Genomic DNA, 20,093 nt, shown 5'->3' with positions numbered 1-20,093 from the left:
CTCCCTGTTTACTCCTTTTTCACCCATATAATTTATGAATTTTTTAAACAACACCGAAGCCGGTACAGATTCTTAGATCAACCCCTTTGTTTCCTATCCTTTAACTAGTTACTAAGTCATGAGAGGACCTTTGTCATGAGTCCTTGCATCAACTGGATCAGTCAGATCTGAATGCTTGTTACCACTCTCAAAGAATTCTTATAGATTGGTGAGGAATGATTTCTCTTTACAAAAGCTGTGTTGACTCTTAGTCCATTCGTCTACGTGTCTAATCATTCTGTGCTGTACTACACTTTGTCAGTCTTCCTGGCATTGAATTTCAGCCTATTATCCTCTAGGTACCAGGATCACTTCTGGAGATTTATTTAAAAAGTAGAGTTACATTAGCTATCCTCCCACTGTACAGTACACATCCTGATTTATCATAGACTCATAGAAGATCAGGGTTGGAAGAGACCTCAGGAGGTCATCCAGTCCAACCACCTGCTCAGTGCCAGACCTACCCTAACAAAATCATCCCAGCCAGGGCTTTGTCAAGCCAGGATTTGAAAACCTCTAAGGATGGAGATGCCCCTGTCATTCTTCTCTTCTGCAGACTAAATAAGCCCATCTCTGTTAGCCTCTCCTCGTAAGTCATGTGCTGCAACACCCTAACCATTTTCATAGCCCTCCACTGGAGTCTCTCCGATTTGTCCACATACTTTCTGTAGTGGAGATCCCCAAACTGCACACACTACTCCACATGTGACCTCACCAATGCCAAATAGAGGGGAATAATCCCTTCCTTAGATCTGCTGGCAGTGCTCCTACTAATGCAGCTCAGCATGCTGTTATCCTTCTTGGCAACAAGGTCACACTGTTGACTCATCTCTAGCTTCTCATATTCTGTAATCCCTGGGTCCTTTTCTGCACAACTGCTGTTTAGCCAGTAGATCCCCAGCACTTGCCCTTGTTGACCCTTATCATTTAAGAGAGAGGTTACATGCCATAGTAAGTAGTGCTGTTATTTCCTCTTTGAAATGTTGTCAAACACTTACACTATTGCTTTTCCTTCTGGCAGTAACTTTGCTTGAACATTGAGCAGTGGCATCCCCAGCTGTCTTATGATCTTTCATTGGTTTGGGAAGCTTAATAAATGTTTTTGAAGAGCTTTGAGATTCTTCAGTGAAAGACCCCACAGAAGTGTCCACTATTGTTACTAACGTTCTCAACATAAGTTGTGCAGTAGAATCTCATTGGGACAAATTTTGATGCTCTTATCCTTACTGACACAGTGCTCAATGTGAGGAAAGGTGTCAGAACTTAGCTCGTTGAAGTTTTGAAGTGTCAAGAAATATCACATCATTTTAGAAGTCAAAACAAACCTTGAAAACTTAGTGAATGTAGCCTCTTGGTTAGTGTAGGAGCTTTATTGAGCTGTGAAGAATCTTCTTACTGTTGCCTCTAACTGGTAAAATTACAGTGGGGTCTCCAGATATGTGAACTTAATATTCGCAAATTCAACTATCACAAGAGGCTGAGTGGCTGCTTTCCCTGGGGCTCTGGGCAGGAGCACCAGCAGCCACCGCTTTCCCTGGGACCCTGGGCAGGAGCATCAGCAGCCACCACTTCCCCCCGGGGACCCAGGCAGGAGCACCGGCAGCTCGGCTCCAGGCAGGAGCGATATTTGCGAAACTCAAAATTCACGAGATTTCTCAACACAGAACCCTCGTGAATGTTGAGACCCTACTGTATTATGCCTTTATTACTAGGTCTTCTGTAAGCAACAATGAATGCCTAGTAGCAGTGAGGATCCAGATAAGTGACGTTGGAAAGATTTTTAGGAGCAATGTGAGATTATGGGAAGTAAGTGACTTTGACTGTTCTGAGTTCTGTCTTAATGGATTTAAGAACAAATTTGTTACTAATAGTAGTAGATGTGAATCTTTTTTGGACTAGAACAAAATGTTCCATAACAAAACATGTGGTTTCACTTTGAAGCATATTTTGTAAATTGTCACCAATGTAGTTAAAAAGTTTTTGCTACTCACTGGTTTCACTCTGAAGGCAAAACTTTTAACTGGGATTTAACAGTTTCTGTCAGAAAAGTCATCACTTCAGTGTAATAAAAATGTTTTTGCCGGCCACACTGACTAAACGTTTTCTGCCACCTTTACTAGCTTACCCCTTGGGACCACTCTTGAGATAGGTTAAGATTTGAGCTCTCCCCAATAGAACCTTCAATCAAAACTCAAATCTGACAACTTTTCTTTAAGTTTGGAATAGTTTCCTTTGGTTTTGTATTATTTTCTGTGCTTTGTTTTGAGTATCTTAGCATTCCCATGAGAGTTCATTTTATTGTGTTTCCAACTTGACCATAAGAAAGAATTATTGAAACTTTAACAAAACACAGAATAAAACACACACACCAACCACTCACGTTTCTCACTAAAGTTCCACCCAAAGTATACAGATGCAAGGGGTGGAAGTAGTTCAGACGGCGGTGGGGAGGGGACTTCAAATCCCAGCACGAGGATAGTCTTCTGGTAAGACTTCAAGCAAGTTACCTAAACTCTGTATGCATAAAATGGGGTTCACAATAATCATACAGGAACCTGGTCTTCCACATCCCCCTCTTAACAACTGTATCATCCCTCGTGGATCATGTTTCCCCCATTACTAGCCCAAATTTGCCTGCCCAGGACAGTCAAGAAAATAATTGTTAGCTGTAAACTGTGTTTTTTTCTGAAAGGGAAAGAAGGGAAATGTAGCCTGCACTCAGCTTCACCTCAGCAAAGGTAGTCACTTGTTAACGATAGCATTATTTCCCTCATCAACAACACTGTTGTGCCTTACAAGCCACAGACCACAGTAGAAGGTGATGCAAAGTCAATAGGAGGGCCCGTATAAGGAGGTGTGTTAGGAACAAGAAGAATTATAAATCATCTGTTTCCCTTGTCCATTTAGGCCATTTTGTTCAAAGATTCATAAATTCCCAGGGACTAATCTGATCATCTAGTCTGACCTCCTGAATAACATGGCCACTGATCTTCCCCCAGATAATTCCTAGAGCAGGTCTTCTCGGAAAAAAGCCAGTCTTGGCATTAAAATTTTCAGTGGCAGGGAATCACCCACACCCCTTGGTAAATCATTACAGTGGTTAGTTATGTTCACTGTTTAAAATGTGCACATTATTCCCAGTCAGAATTTAGGTTTCAAAACAGAACTAGATAAACTCATGGAAGATAGATCCATCACCTGCTGTTAGCCAGGAGGGGCAGGAATGGTGCCCTTAACCTAAGTCTGCCGGAAGTTGGAATTGTACAATAAGATGGATCACAACCTGTTGTTTTCATTCCCTTTGGGACTCCTGCCATGGCCACTGTCAGAAAACAGGATACTGGGCTATATGGACCTTTGGTCTGACCCAGTACAGCCATTTTCATGTTCAACTGCCAGTCATTGGGTCACATTACATTTTTTCTGCTGCATTGAGGAGTTTATTATAAAAGGCATCTTATATAACCTGGCAGGGGAAGAGCCACTGTTGTGTACATCCACTGCATAGGAGTAAAAGCTAAATCTGGGATGAAAAAGGTTTTCCCATTATTTCAAAAGATTTCAGATTTCAAGTTTTTGGAATGAAAAATCAAAAACTTGACTTTTTCTATACTAGAAACCCTGGGGTTGGAAAGTCAGTTTGCAGCTTATTTGAAATATTTCATTTAGATCATTTAAGAATCTTTTGTTTTGATTTTTAATAATTTAATTTTGTACTTTCATCACATATGTGGTTTTTTTTTGTTTTGAGCCAGCAACCTAGAATTTTTCCCTTTCTAAAATATTGCAATGAAATGCTTTGACAATTTCAAAACTTCTCTCCAGAAATTCTTCAAAGCAAAAAAGCTGTCGAAAGCAGGGGCTTTCACATATTTTGACAAATTGGGATTTTGTTAGGGGGAAAAACGTTTCATCAAAAATTTCCAACTAAATGTAGAAAAAGCCCTGCTCTTCCTCATGTGCCTTAACAATAGCAGGAAACACTCTAGTCCTGGTGACTCATGTAGGTCTTTCTATCAGACTTTTTTTAGCTGGTCATCCATTCATAGATCATATTTTCTTTTGCTTCGCAGCTCGCGGACAAAGAACACAAGCCCTTCCTCAGAGGCAGCCTCAGGAACTGTTGCATCTGCTCTCCATATTTTTGAGCATATACCAGCATCTTCTCCCTCTTCAGTGTCACTTCAGTCAGATGAACAAGACAGCCTTCCTCCTCACCTCCTGCTGCCAGACAGCATCAGCCAACTGGAAGAGTTTGGCCGTCAGAAGAAATGGCATAAGAAGCATCACAAACACCATCGCCAAAGGCAGTTCAATGATCTGTGGGTTCGAATAGAAGATAGGTGAGTCACAGCTATCACCTCAGCATCTGTGTTCTCCTCACAGTCTCAAGATCTTGACTGTTTTACAGCTGTTGACCCCCCACTGATTGGCTGAGATAACAAACCATGAGTCATACAGGGTATCTGGGAGGAAGGATTCAGGACTCAGATATATGATGATGTTTTTCAGGCATAGAAGTGGGAACTGGGAATTGGGATGAAAGCTAAACTGCTCTAAACGCATTAGCTCAAAACTGGAAATGAAAAGAAGTTGGCACTGTGATGTTTAAAATACAGATTTATACAGGACAGCTAACAAACCAAAGAAAATGAAACAAACATTATTTGGCAATGCCCATCTGCTATCCATACAGCTGTCCATGTTGTGTTGCATACTGGTACTCATCATGATAGTTTCTGGACACCTTTCATCTAAATTGCTACCGATAGCATGGAATCTCTGGTACATCTCCTGCATTGGGGTAAAAACTGCGCTTGGGGTATTCCTTTTCAGCTGTGTATTTTGTAGGGTTTTTCAAATTATTTGATGTTGTGATTGGTTGGTTTACTCATGTCAGAGGTATGATTTCCCACTTTGGGTGGGAGAATGAACAGATGGGGGTATTGTTGTCAGCATGGTCTGGGCTATGGTGGAAAGGCTCTTTTGAAGAGGGAAGTTTTGCAGCATCTCTTAAGGATGGTCATAGTCTGGATTCTCCTGGAAGGTTGTTCCACAGATAGAGCTGCTTGGTTCAGCCCTAGATTTGGTGATTTGAGTTATCCCAGAAGTCAACATCTTTGATTTTCATTGGAAAGGTTCCAAGTCCTCCATTGTGCCCCCATTCCATAGGACTGCCTGTCCCAGCTCAACGTCGAGTGGGACAAAAGAGTGAATATGTTAAAGGGGCTGATCTGGTTGGAGCCTGTGTGTTAGCCACGGTCCTTCAATGATCCCTATGTTCAGGATAAAGGAAGGGGTGCCTGCTATGTTCTGTAGCTATGAGTTCATACAGCTGGGTGGAATCAGCTGTTCATTTTTATAACAAGTATTGCTTCCAAAAAAATTGCATTGAAAAAGATGGTTCCCCATCTTAAAGTTACAAGTATGCTTTCACTACCCCTGCAGGATCTCATCTGAATCTGAACCTTTTATTCCTTTCCAATCATGAGGATTGAGAGAATGGTAAAATGTCACAGAACCAGAAAAAGCCTTTGCATGACCTTTGCTTTATGACATTGTTTTAAGGAGGGATATGTGGGGTTCAGTGGGACAGCAAAGACCTAAAATGAAGGAGAAGAAAAAAATCAGCTTTAGTGCTTCCAGATGTGATTTTATTATTATTATTATAATTTGTGCCTCTACAATTCGAAAGCAACCTCCGTTTAAACGAAAAATTACAAACTGTTAATCCAAAATCAGGGGCTCATGGGAAGCTTTGGTTTCCCAATAAAATGGATGTGCAATTGACATTTACAAAGCAGCTGCTGTATATTGCGCTGTTGGCAGAACCATTCCATCAACATCCATTGCATGTTGGGTGTAGCATTATGCTTTGTACAGGGTATTGTTTTTAAATGGTTCCTTCTCTGATTGGCCATAGCAAAGCATAAGGCTGAATGTTATCAAGGTTTGTTATATGATTGTTCCCTGCAAGGATGGAATAGAATAATTCTTACTCCAACTTGAATGAGCTAGAGCAATGTTTCCCAAAGGGCGTTCGGCAGAACCCCAGGGCTCCGCATAGTGAAGATACGGGTTCTGCAAGAAATGAACAGGGGCCAGCAAACATGTGGCTCTTCAAGGAATCACTTGTGGCTCTGGATGCTGCCGCTGCTTACTCCTCTGTAGCTCCCTGTCTTGCTTCTGCTGACACAGTAGAACTAAATGTAATCGGTTTTACAGACGGTAGGGTGACAGGAGAGATCCATCCATTAAACCAAATGAATTTAGTTCCATTACTTCAGTGGCAGCAGGTCGGGGAGCCACTGAGAGCCTCTCACTCATAAAGTAGCCAGCATGCATGCAATGGGGTGGGGCAAGAGGAGCCAATGGCTATCCAGGAGGGGAGCCAGATGGGCTCTGCAGTTCCTTCACTGTCCTCCCCTTTCATTGGCTGTGACTGGCCTCTCAGGATTCCATAGGGTGGCCAATGAAATCAGGGGCTCGGAACAAGAGTCGGAGGAGCAGCGGTGGCTAAGGTAGGTTCGTCTGCCATGTTGGATGAGGTAATGGGAGGAGCTAACTCAGGTTAGACTGGAGGCCTCTGTGGGTGGATGGGTTAGTCCTGGGTGTTGATTTGGGGCTGAGGTGGGTTAATTCTAGGGACGGTGGGGGAGTTTCGGACTGAGATGGGTGAAGTCATAAATAACTGGTTTTAGAGGCTCTACAAAATTATTCTGAGTTTTAAAGAGTTCTGTGGCCAAATAAAATTGGAAAACTCTGGGCTAGAGCTGCAGCTCAGCTAAGTTGATTTTATACTGTTTGGGGCTCTGGCCTAGAATATCAGGAACACTCTTCCAATTCATGGCTGTTTCTTAGCTTCCTTGTTATCAGCAGTGTTCCCTGTAGGCTGAGTGCTTGGTCAGCCACCCAGGAAAGTTTCGGTTTCTGCTCATTTGATTACCTAAATGCCCACAGCCACGTGCTGCTAGCATCATGTTTCTATGGGTAGTTCACAAACCTTCATGCCTTGGGACACATAACAAAATTTATTCTGCCCTTGGATGGAAAAAATTAGAGGGAATACTGGATATCAAGTTAAATTATATGCTGGAAACTTGGTAAGAGGAAACAGTGCACAAACCTGAGATATGTTTGAGGGAAACCTGTGTTGTTTTTATGATGTCAGGTGAAAACCATGTAAAACTCAGTAGGAAAACCATCCAAAGCCTTCAAAATTCAATACTTGCAGTTGAGACTCAACTTAAAAAGTGAAAGCCAAATGTGCGGGTGGGGATCCAGTATGCAAATTTAAACCAGATTAAGGGTTCTTGTGTGAACCCTACTGAACTATGAAATCACTGGTTTTCAGAACTCCTTTCCAAAGCTTTATTGACCATGGATTAGGGGGCTTTATGACCGATGAATTGCAGGGCTTTTATGAAGTCTGGATTACAAATCCATCTCCTACACTTCCATGGAAATCTTAGGGAATTTTTTTAAGCTTCCAATACAGAAACAAAGGAAATGAACAAATGAGAACAATGTTAAAGGAACATCAAAGGTCTAATTTCAGCTTATAAAAGTCAGGAAATCCATAATTAATGGTTCCACAAAGGCCTTAACTCATGCAGTATTTCTTGTCTGCTCTAGGGTTATAGCCATTATCTGAAATAGTCTAATAAAAATGACTCATCATTTAATGTCATACATTATTCTTATTTATCTTAGAAACTGTCTGTCTCCTTTTAATCTATCCTGAGACCTGGGACCAGCTGTCGCACATAAACTGATATTCTCTAGCTTTGTGCAATGTCCAAGTGTTCTGCTGGAAGGTTTCTAGATGTGGAACTCACCTACCTCTGCTGCTCTGACAAAGCCAAGATTTGTTGATCTTCTGGGCACATTACAGCACCAAACTATTTCATATGTGGGGCTTGGAAAATACAACTTTCTTTCAACAACATTCTTGAAGGGAAAAATTTCATTCAAAAATTTGTCAGGGTCAAATTTAATTTTTTTTAAATCAAAAAAACCCTTAAAATTAAGTTTTCCCTTTCTAATTGCAATGTTGATTGTCATGAAATGAGAATTATGATTAGAAATGCTACCAAATTGTTTTGATATCAACTTTCAGCTATCTTTCTTCTGTTTTAAATTCATTTGAAATATGTTGGTTACCACAAAACTAAATTTTTGATGAAAAATGTTGAGCAGTTCAGTTACGTGAACAAAGTTTAGTTTGGTTTAGTTTAGTTTAGTTTAGATAGTTTAGTTTTTCAGGGTAGGGCTCAGACAGCATGGATGGATTGCACCAAGAGGGTCAAACGTCTGTAGGAGAGGAGAGTTTTACTTTTTCTGTTGGCCACATCTACTCAGTTTCCTCTTCTAATACATGTAGTTAATTCCTGGTTATACAATTTGGGCAATAAATAAAATTGAAAGAATAAATAAATTTTCAAGGCACTATGCTTTGGTTTTTTGAGTGTCCAACAGACAAGGTCCACCCCTTAAGGTTTAGATTCTAAAACCAAGAGCAAAAATACTACAAGACAGTGGAGAATATATATAGCATGGTTTGGGGACACATTATAGAATGCATGGGTCTCTAGAAGTTCCTTAGATGCAGAGAGGTGGGGAGGTTGGTAAGTGGACAATTGTTTCAGGAGCTGAGATAGCTTGGAAGAAAGCAGAGTCTGGAGGCAGTGAAAGAGGCAAATGAGATGATGGGAAAGAATGAATGGGTGTAGCAGAATGAGAGTCCAGGATGAATCAGTGATTAATTGCTGCTCTGAACCTTGGGCAAGAGCTGTTCCTTGTGTGGAGTTATGGAGCACATTGAAGGTAGGTAGAAGCTTCAGCTTGAAGCAGAATGAAGAATGGGAGCAAGTGTAGAAAATTTCAGGGAGGGAAGAGACAAAAGGAGAAGGACTAACTGCTTCTAATGGAGCCATGGAACTGCAGGTCTATTATTGGCTGAAAATGAAATATAATCTCACTGTAAATGGGAATGGCATTTCCTTGATATCCCATTGGTGAATGTTCAACCCCAGATGAGTGCAGTAACATTACTAACATCCATCTCTTTCCAACAGGACAGCTATTTCAGACTAAAACCAAATGAGCTGGTGATGAATGAAGAGTGACAACATGCAATAAACTACCCTAATCATGCCCATAGACAGAGAACCTTATCAGTTGGGTTGGAATTTAAGCCACTTAGTCTGTTATCCTTTCCTTCAAGACAATGTAGTGATGGAAAACAGAATGCTGTCAATTGGTACAGGCTTTTAATTCTGCTTAACTGCATCTGAAAGGTAAATTTCAGTAAATGAACTCAAATTGTTTCCTTTTCACAACACCCCATGCTGAAATACAGTACTTAGGTTCATTAAAGAGAAGGCTGCTTTTCTTTTTAGGAGGGCGAGACACTTTTGAAGTCTAGCAGGTAAATTGTGGTCAGATTACTTTGTTCCATTTGGTGGCTTTGAGACTGAAATTTCTGTAATTGGGGTTTTGTTTGTTTAAAATACTCCCTCGGTCTCTCTGTTTAGTGTAGTGAATGCGAAAGGTCTGCATAGCCATTGATGAACAATAAGCGCTCCAACCAGTCAGTGCTCAACACAGCAAACAGAATGGGGATAATGGTGGCTCTATGACTTGTGTTTCCCTGTTGTCAGATTGGCTGTAGCCATGTCTAGACCCCCGACATTCATTAGAGAGTAGCCTTGGGACCAGTTACCTGTGGCTCTAACAAGCTGTTTCAGCAGCCAGGAATAGAGAGATGTATACAAAGCTTGTCAGGATCCCAAAACAGACAGCTGGGATGTGGGTCAGAGCCAGGGCAAGCCTGAGGCAAAGAGCAGAAGAGGTGAACGCACTCAAGTTCCAGATCAGGGACAACACCAAAGGTCAGAATCCCCGTGAGACTTCAGGACCTGGGTCACCAGGTGAAGTCCCAATCTAGCTGAGGCTGAAGCCAGGAGTTCAGGAGCAAGCAAAGTTTGTGGCAACTACAGAGAATCCATATTGTTGCCTGGACACTTCCTGGAATACCCCTTAGATTTATAGGAAGGGCATGAGCCAGTGGGCAGCCGTGGAGCTGGTCTCTATCAAAGCTCATGAGATGGAACTTCCCCAGGCTGTTTTTGCAACAGGTGTTGCATGCAATGCAATGTTTCTATCAACAAACCCAGGTGGATATTAGTCTTTTTGCTCAACTCCTTCACATTATTGATTCACATTCAGCCTGTGAGCCCTATAATGCCCAAATCCTCTCCAGCAGTACTGCCACCTAATCAGTTATTCCCCATGGTGTAGCTGAGTAGAGTTTCCCTCAAATGCTTTGCACTTCTCCTAACTGCTTTTCATTATGTCGACTGTTGTCAGAGGAACGCGCTCGTCTCATTTACCCAGATTCAATTCCATCCTTATATTCTTATTCTTTATTCTTATTATTTTATTAACATCATCATAGTGATAGGAGCCCTGGTCTACATCTAGGGTCCCAATGTTCTGTCCCAAAGCAATCTTTGCTGCAGGGGTGAGTACCATTTAAGTATGAAATGACACCCGTCAATGAAGTTGTGCAGGGATGGCTGAAAGCAGGATCGGGCCCAGCTCTGCGCTTGGAATTTACTGACTGCTGATAAAAGTGGTGAGTGTGGAGAATTTTTGTGGAAATAGACTAATGGGACGGCGTAACGCAGTGTAATAGAAATAAGAGGTAAATCTCTTTACTGTAGCTTGTGATGCGGTGCTGACATAGTTTCTTTCCTGGTTTTTATTAGTGTTTCTTGGATTAGCAGGTTGGTCAAAGTGCACACAATGTATTAATTAAGACTGTGAAACATTCTCAGTTTAGAAATCTGCCATGCGTCGCAACAAGAAATGGAAAACTCTGACATGTGTCTCAGCCTCTAGCATGATCACAGTAATACACCAGATTTGGCAGCCTGCTAGAGGTGATAACGTCTTTCACCTTATAAAATGACAAGGTTCATTTGTTATTCTCCAGACGTGTCTAAAGGAAAGAGATGTGCAGCCATGATTCCACATGATGAACAGGCTATGGGTCCAAAGCTACTTTTTGTTCATTTCGTTAGTTTCACCAGGTTTCTTTCTTTCTTAGGCTGTGGCTATACTGCCCCTCCCTTTCAGAAGGTGCATGAAAATGCAGTCGGTTAGAAATGCAAATGAGGCATGAATTTAAATGGATTTAAATACTCACACGGTATCTTGATTCCGGAAGAGATGATTTCAAAAGCCAAAAGAGCCGTATAGATGGGGCTCATTCAGAAGGAAACCCCACTTTCAAAAGCACCCTTCTTTCTCATTTTTTTCAGGAGGAAGGGTTCTTTTGAAAACATGGCTGTTTGGCTTTCAAAATCAGCTCTTCTGGAGTCGAGATCCTGCATGAGTATGCAAATGAGGTGTGAAATATTTAAATCTGTGCCTTATTTGCATTTCTGCTCAGCCGTATTTGCATGCCCCTTCCAAAAGGCCTTATGTTGTTCACATTTGCTCAAAGAATCCAGATCATGACTACGTGTTCTCCACCCAACCTCAACCTGCTGAGTGTTCCTCATGACAGGCTGTACAACCTAAGGCAGATCTGTTCCTGGGAGGCACCATATGGTCCACAGTAATTTGCCCCAGGTTACAAGATAAATAAATCAGAGGCAGGAAGAATACCCAAGAATTCCCAACCCCCAGTCTAACCACTAGACATCCTTTCTGTGTACAATGGGCACTTATAAGAGACAATATGAAGCAAATTTCCTAAAGTGAACCTTTTCTTTATGACTGAAGGCAATTTTTAGGAAATCTGTGTCATATTGTTTCTTATGAACAGAAGGGAGGTTTAGTGGTTGGAGTGTGAGATTGGGAGCTGGGATTTATGGTTTTTCAATAAGTAGGGTAGATGACAGCAGCAGATATTTTCTAAACAAATAATAATAATTCTCACCAAGGTCCATGGATGGTTTTCCTATTCAGGGTAACTCTCAAAAATGCTTCAAATTTTTATTTTATTTTGGCCAAGTGCACACAAATTCCACTGTCCGATTTGTCTACGGAAGTGTCAGTGATTTCACCGTCATTTCTGCGTACCTCTCTGAGGGTAGAAATTAGCCTATAGACCTGCCTGGCTTTCAGGAGTGTGAAGAAACAGGCAACATATTTTGTATTCTGTTTGTTACTTTAAGCAATAAATACCTTAGGCAAACCATTTTTATTTTCCAAAATGAGGCAAATAAGCATGTAGAATAGGATCTTCATATCTTGCTGCTAGACAATTTTGAGCAGTCTCTGAATCTAAATTCTGCATTTGTTACTGGTTAAATATTTCCAACGGGGTGCAAAAGTGAAATGTACCAAACCAGAGGCCACATCTGCAAGGATTTTTGTATGCACAGTTACTTTTAATTTGGAAATCCAAGAACCTATTCCCTTCCTTCCTTCTCATTGTGCCGAATAGGAACATAAACTTGGTATGAATCCTATACAGAAATATCTCTTTCATTTCTGTTTTCTAGTGCTTGCCTGGCATCTGTTGTTTAAGAAGATCCATGATATGTGTTCATAAATTTGAAGGCTTCTTTGCTTGAAGAAGTATAACCCTGCTGCAACCACGTTGTGTTAAGTCACTTTAGGGCTGTCTGATGTGATATCAATAAAGTGTTTGATTAGGATTTGGTTGTAGGAACTGGTAGATGTCAAGATCTGATCATCACATCCCTTATATTATATTAGGAGGTTCATGCGGCTTATACTCCATGGCAGCGTAGCCCCAGAGGCACTGAGACCACTGACAAAGGGGAGTGAAGTCTCTGTTCTGCAGCCTTGGCTGAGAGCCTTCAGGCTTTTAGTTCATGTGGTAGAGCTCAGGGCCTTAGCCTCTAAGTTTACAGGTTCATTTCCTCCTGCCGATGATCCAGGTCCATCACCCTTACAGTAGCCTTACTCTGAGGCACTGGACTGACCACTGGATTCAGGTCCTGACTCTCTCCCCAGCTTATTCTGTGTCCTTTAGCAAAATGCTTAATTTCTCTTTGCCTCTGTTCCCCATTGTGACCGACCCCACCTCCCCTGTTTTGCTTCATGGTTATGAATATAAAAAAAGAGGGCCCTGGAGTTCCTCTGTCTTGTCCGCAGCTTGCTTTGGAAATTGCCTGATATACCCGAGGAAAGACAATGAACTTTACTGCAGACGCAGGTCAGGTTAAGATCATTCCTGACCTGAAGATTTCATTTGATATAAAGTCAGCTATTTAGGATAATCACTCACAAGTGACTAGATTTTGAGGGAAACCTATGTGTTTTCTCTTTTGTTTGATTTGGGAACTCACTTTGATCTGTTTGTTCTTATCTATAACCAATTAAATCCTACTGTTTTGCTTAATGAAAACTCATTTCTTCCAGATGGCTACCACTGTGCATATCTCCCCGTCATTGATAAAGGGGGCTTACTTAGTGAGCCCTCCCTCTGCAAATGTTTTGCACAAAGACAGAATTATCTGGGGGTGGGGTTGATCCCTTCTGAGGGTTGATTTCCCAGGTGCTGTGCCCTAGAACTGCACTTGGCCAGAGGTGTGCTTGATCAATGTATGCATGGCTCAGCAAAGAGTGTGCTAAGATCAACTCTGTGCCTTGGCTTGGGCAGACCAGAGGATCTCGTTCAGCAGGACAGCGTGGTGGGGAGCCCCAGAGAGCAAGAAGATGGGTGTTAGTGGCCTCCCAAGGGGTCTTCTGTGACCACACCCTGTCTCACCCATCTTTTGCTTGCAGTTTGTATCTCTTTCTACCACTCTTTTTCTGTCTAGTCTGTTCAGTCCCCAGTCCTGGAAAGATTTACAGAAACACTTAAATTTATCAATGGGGAATAACCCAGACGACTTCAGTGCAAAAAGCTTTTGAAGGATCAGGGCTTTGGGGCAGGGAACTGGTTGGAGAAGGGATTATTTCTGACTGCTTGCACCTGTAACACTGAACACAATGGCACCCCAAACTTGGATGGTGCCTCTGTGCATTTCTATAATGCAAACAAAATTATAATTACTATAATGAGATGTGCAACAGCTTTCTGTTTTAATAGAAGGCATCACTTTCCTCCAGCCTGTTTCTTCTTCTTACCTCCACCACCTTTCCTTGACTACTTGTTATTGGCGGCATCATTATTAACTGATTAAGATGCTGATTGATTATGCCCAAGCTCCAGAAAGATAGTTCAGTGGGGCTTAGGTGCATAAATAGATCCAAGGATACATCTACATTGCAGGCTGGAGATGTGACTCCAACATTTGTTCTCTGACCTGAACTAGCTTTGATCTAGCTAGGTGAAAGCCAGCTTAAATAACAATAGCAGTGTAACTGCAGTGGAAAAGGTAAAGGGACAGTCTAGTCTTCTGCCTGTGACTCCTCCATGGGCCCTGGATACATCCTGAATAAGCTAGCTCAGGTATATCTGCATGCTAAGGACCTAGATCTTTATGTCTGTGAACAATTTCCTATGGGCACCTAGAAGAGAGAAGCATTTAGTTGAGTTCTGTATTATCATCATCATCATCATCGTTGTCGTTATCATCTGTTGCTGTTACTCTTTGGGAAGTGCATGCAAGGTATTCCTGTTGGAGGAAAGATACCTGCATTGTAAATGGAAAAGAAATTTGTTTTTTACTTACGTACCTTTTAATGTTTGTTTGTTGGCCACAAATGCACTAAATTAGGATCTGTTCCAAGCACGGGTTTCACTCCCCAGCACCCAAGTGCCACTGGAGCACCTGGGAGTTTGGGGCTTAGGGTTGGAAACTTGCCCCCCAAAAATCTGACAAAAATGTGGGATTTTCTATGGAATGGGTTGCTACTAAGTGGGCTTGAGTCTCTCTGTGTAAATGTAAGGATTTTCCGCAAGGCTATTTTTAGCCTGTTCCGGGAACAGATCCCTATGAAGTCTAGAATACAAGAGCTTTCTTGAGAGATTTGCAAATACTTGTGTTTCTGTCTTGTGAGAACAGTGCATTTATGTTTAACCAGTGCATATGTTCCTTCAGCTACTCAAAGGAAGGGCCTTCAAGATGTGCACATGATCCGTGCACATGTTTATTGTTGCCCATGAACAACCGTGTGCAGCAATCAGACTCTGGAGGAAAGCTTGTTAGCAGATGTCCTGATGGCCCTTCCAATTTATAAATATGACCCTCTCCATTTATGTGTTCCATATTCAGAGCTTTCACTTACCAGATGTTCCCACGGCTGGGTCCTTGAAGTCTTTTACTGTGAGGATGTTGTCTATTTCATAGAAAAGAAGAGAAAATCAAATTGCTATCTCCCATCAAACAGATGAGGGGAAAAATCCACTCTGAACACTAAAGTGGATTTTCATAGCATAAATCAGAAAGAAAGCTTTTAAACAGCTTTGTAAAATTCTGAGGACACTGCAAAGCTGGATAAAAGTGCATCTCAGATTTAGGTGCATCACAGGTATTTACACTCACCTGAATGTCCTTGTTTGTTTCTTTGTTTTTGAATGGGCAAATAAAACACAAGTAAACAATGGTATTTTCATGTTAATGGTGAATGGTGATGCTAATTTTACATGTCTGCTTGAAGTTCACATTTAATTTAGGTTGTGCAATCACTTTATTACTTTCAGATACAATTATTGAGATAGTGGTGAATGGAGTTAACTGGAGATGAATTCAAGCCAGTATCTATTTATTTAATATTAAATATATACTGAGAATATAGGACCAGAGTCAGCTTGGAATTCAAGTATCATTCCAAACATCACGTCCCCATGTGAAAACAGGCACTGTTACCTCTACCACTGTTTCCCCTTCTCCAAATGTTACAGTCCTCTCCATGGGTTAAGCACTTGGGAACATTTTCATTGATTAGGGTAGCCAAGAGCAGAACATGGACCACAGAGAATTATACCCATGGTGATCATCCATTACATGGGCAATTTTAGAAAACTGAGTGCAAAGACTGTTGTTCTGGGTCTCTGGGGCCGAGTGCAGGGCTGCCACCGGGAAATGCTGCAAACTCGGACAAGCAGTCCGAATGGGTTCAGAAAAAGCGTACGTATGGTTCCATGGAGACACTTAATTCATTTCCAGATAGGTGCCAATTAATTGTATCACAGGGAACCCTGGTTAGCATTTTAAGCATTGCCAGCTACCAAAGATACTTCTGCAAGTTGGTATTGGCATCTGCAGGACTTCTGAGGGTACTTTGCTTTATTCTGGAAATGTTTTGAGATGGGAAATATGTGGGCTGCTTGGTCCTGTTACAGTTGCTTTGCCAGACACAGGATGTAGAATGAGTCTTGTTCTGCTTATCTTGTGGGCAAGCAAAGGCATTCATCACCTTCACATTTTAAATGGCAAATATGCAACATGGAACACCTCCCCCCGGTTCCAAGCATGAGACCCTCAAATTTAGAGAAAGACAAAGAAACTCGCACTTTTTTCCAAGCTCACCAGTTGCCCAAATTCAACACTGCTCACACCTAGGAGGTTCAAGGATATGCCCTGAACCTGAAGTCATTAGCTCCATGTCTGTCTGAGAGAGCGGGGGAGGGAGGGAGGGGCAAAGACAGAGGACAGAGTTTGTGAATAACAGAGAGCAATATGGGGCTGAGACCCAGCAGAGAAAAAAAATGACACAGCGATGGAATAAGGTTCAGAGAGAAAGAAAAGGGGTGTGGGGGAAATCCTGGGGGAAACTACCATGTTGAGCACTTCTCTGAGCCAGCTCATGTCATGTGTGTTTCTCCTGTTCTGTAGCACAAGCTGCACTTTAGCTGGAATAATTTGCAGTCCTGGAGAACAGTATGAGAGAAAATAGTTAATTTGCCAGACAGTTTTAGTTATTTCCCCATACTGGCTCTTCTAAGTCATTTTGAAATCTATAGGAGAAAGGTGACCATCTCTAAAAGTGTTTTACAATAAAGGAATAGGGTCCAATCTATATGTGTATTCCCCAAGTGTATCTAAATATGCATGGTTAATCCTATGCATCTGCAAATAATATCTGAACTGCAGACCCACACAATCCCAAACAAACACATAAATAAATATCTGAGGGTGAAGTGTTCTTCATTCTGTTTCTGATTTAACTAGCTGCTGAGCTCAAGGCACATAACTCTGGATCACAGCAGGAATCACAGCAAAATTGGGGTGTTTGGATATGGGCATTCTGGCTCAGTCCATTTTAGCAACAGAGGTCACTTGCAGAAATAGAAGAGATGTATTCAGATTTTAAACAACACAACATTTGGGGACGAAGGTGTATCACAGACTAATTTAAAGCTTCATCACCTGCAAACCTGCTTCTTTTACCAGCCACATGTTGCAGACCAGCCAATTGCTGGAATCCCTCCGTGAGCACGAGGGACAGATATTTTTCTTAATTCTATGCTTTGCCAGTACAACTTGCGTACTCACTCAGCACAACTGTGCAGATTATCACACTAAGTCTATGCACAACTGAGCCATTAGACAAGCATCTGGACACTTAAATGTAGTTACCATAATTATGCAGGCAGCTGCAGAAACTGCATGCACAATTGGGAGGTGCAGATGTGTGCACAGAAGAAGCATTGTGGACCCAAACAAGCCAATATTACCAATCAAGCAGCTTTGCTGAGCACATTTTGGCTTGGCAGTCTACAGAGAACAGGCCAAAAAATTGTTCCAAAATATTCAATCTCAGGAAGAGCTTGGTCTCTTATAAAAACTGGAATGGCTTTTCTGTGTTCTGTGGTGATGGAGGCACTGTTCCTTTAAGATGTCAATGGGAATTAGGAGCCTAACTTTTGAGGCTGTAGCAGAGTCTTAATATGGAACCACAAGAGGATCCATCACAAGGAGGAGGGAGAAACATTGTTCTCCTTGGCCTCTGAGGACAAAGCAAGAAGCAACGGGCTTAAACTGCAGCAAGGGAGTGCTAGGTTGGACATTAGGAAGAACTTCCTAACTGTCAGGGTGGTTAAACACTGGAATACATTGCCTAGGGAGGTTGTGGAATCTTCATCCCTGGAGGTATTTAAGAGGAGGTTAAATGGACATCTATCAGGGATGATCTAGATGGTGCTTGGTCCTGCTGTGCAGGCAGGGAACCGGATTAGATGACCTCTCGAGGTCCCTTCAAGTTCTAGTGTTCTATGATTCTGTGATCTTCTGAAGATCATAGAGAACCATCCAATCATTTCTAAGGAGGGCAAAGGGAAGAATGAAAGCTGTCATCTCTTGTTTCTGGACCACCCAAACACAATACAACAAATCGTGGTATTTTTCAGCTACAGTATCTTGACTTATTGTTCACAGGGATTTTAAAGAATTTCATTTAATTTCTTTCTTTTCTTTCCCCCCTAAGGATGACATGTAGTTTCCTGACAGGCTGGTTTTAATAAGCTTGAAATCTTTGCTGTTGCCAAATCCAAGAGTAATAGCACATCTTTAAGCCATTAGATGGGAATGGAGTAATCACTCAGAGGGTGAGCTTCAAAGGTTATTGATTTCTACAGTGTGTTCACTGTTGTGCAGTTGTCTGCAAAGTAACTTGTGTACCAGTTTTGCATCAGCTTCATTCATGGTGCAGTGAGCACAGTGTTTGTATGCAAGGCAATTGCAGCATTTGCCTAAAACATTTGGCACGTGAGGTTAAATAAGAACCTGTGTGGTATTAGGGACAAAAATATATGATAACAAGAAAGAAGGTGCTCCTGCTCCTCACCTTTCACCCAAAAACAAATAAAGACAAAGTCAAACACCTTCTTAGGCTTGGAGGATGGGCCAGTTCCACATTTTGTGAATTACCTGGAACAAAGGGTATAATCGAGCCCTGGTTTGAGTGGGTGCAGCTCAGCTTTCTGCTGTGATTTCCTTCAGAATTGAATGTGACCACAGAGGTAAAATCAAGAAAGCCTGTTTGCTGGGAATTTTCCGTATAACCTTGGCATTTGGGTGGTCTAAATCTGAAAGATCCTGTGAAATATTTGTGCTAGATGATGATGATGATGGTGAATAATAATAATAATAATAATAATAATAATAATAGTAATAATAATAAACTGTCAACCCAATCAGACTGTGTTGTGTGCTAGACACATATAGATAGTCCATGCCCTAAAGAGTTAACAGTCACCTTAAAAAAGTATAAACAGAAGCAAAATGATTTGTTCGAAGTCACACCATAAATCAATGGCAGAATCAAGCATGAACCCAAGTTTCTGGACTCACACTCTTTTTCTAGACACTGAACTGAGTTAAGCATTTCAAATGTTGACATCTGATTTGTCTCTCTCTTCCCACCAGCTGCACACGAGCATAACTTCAAAGGAATTGCTCCTGATTGTGCAGCCATCAGTGAATGGAAACTTGAGTCTCAACCACTAGGGATTTCACACATAAGACTACACAGCCACACGTCTGAAGAGGATCACGTCTAAACGCCTAGAAGTTCATATCTCAGTAGATCTTGTCAGAACTGAGCAATCTCTTGGGTTGTTAAAAATGTTCATTGTAGCTGTTTCTGGTCCCAAAGGAATGCAGTCTAAACAATATTTCTTTCAGGCATAAATATTTGTGGCCATAAGCTCAGTAGAATACTTCATCTGGTTTAGTATCTTTCATACAAACATTATTCCTCCAAACCTTCGATATGCTGCAGTGAAACACTCAACTTAAAAAGCAAAAGGAGAATGAATTGAAGGGTTAAAAAGAAAGAGAAAGGGGACGCTGTTGAAAGGCAAGGTGGCAGTATTTTCAAAGGAGAAGACTTCTTCACTATTTTTAAGTGTTCTACAGCAGAAGAAGGCGGCTCCTGATATTTATCCAAACGTCTTGGTTTTACAAAGTTGGGATGGAAACCTTTCACTGCTTCTGACTTGCAGTTGGAGCAGGATTACCCCCAGGACAGCCTTTCTGTTGGCATTTTCGCATGTCTGATCCTGACCAGTGTAGTAGGAAGAGAGCCTGAGACATAAGCCTTTGTATGAGAGGACTGATATGAGCCAGAATCTCCTCACAGACTGGCAAGAATAGGACTGTTATTGCTAAAATTCACCT

The 20,093-nt window shown here is 41.6% G+C and overlaps 1 protein-coding gene across 2 annotated transcripts in view; it reads left to right on the top strand.

Annotated features, from left to right (window-relative positions):
- Positions 1-20,093, top strand: part of TRABD2B (TraB domain containing 2B) — a 424,669-nt gene that overhangs the window by 392,879 nt on the left and 11,697 nt on the right. For both annotated transcript variants that reach the window (XM_075002847.1, XM_075002846.1), the window contains exon 6: positions 4,113-4,382. In XM_075002847.1, the coding sequence (XP_074858948.1) occupies positions 4,113-4,382 (270 nt within the window). The remainder of the gene's footprint in view (positions 1-4,112; positions 4,383-20,093) is intronic.

Source organism: Carettochelys insculpta, chromosome 9, assembly GCF_033958435.1.
Source record: "Carettochelys insculpta isolate YL-2023 chromosome 9, ASM3395843v1, whole genome shotgun sequence".
NCBI classification, from domain to species: domain Eukaryota; kingdom Metazoa; phylum Chordata; order Testudines; family Carettochelyidae; genus Carettochelys; species Carettochelys insculpta.
Note: the sequence above shows the minus strand (reverse complement) of the source record. Positions and strands in the feature narration are given on the sequence as shown.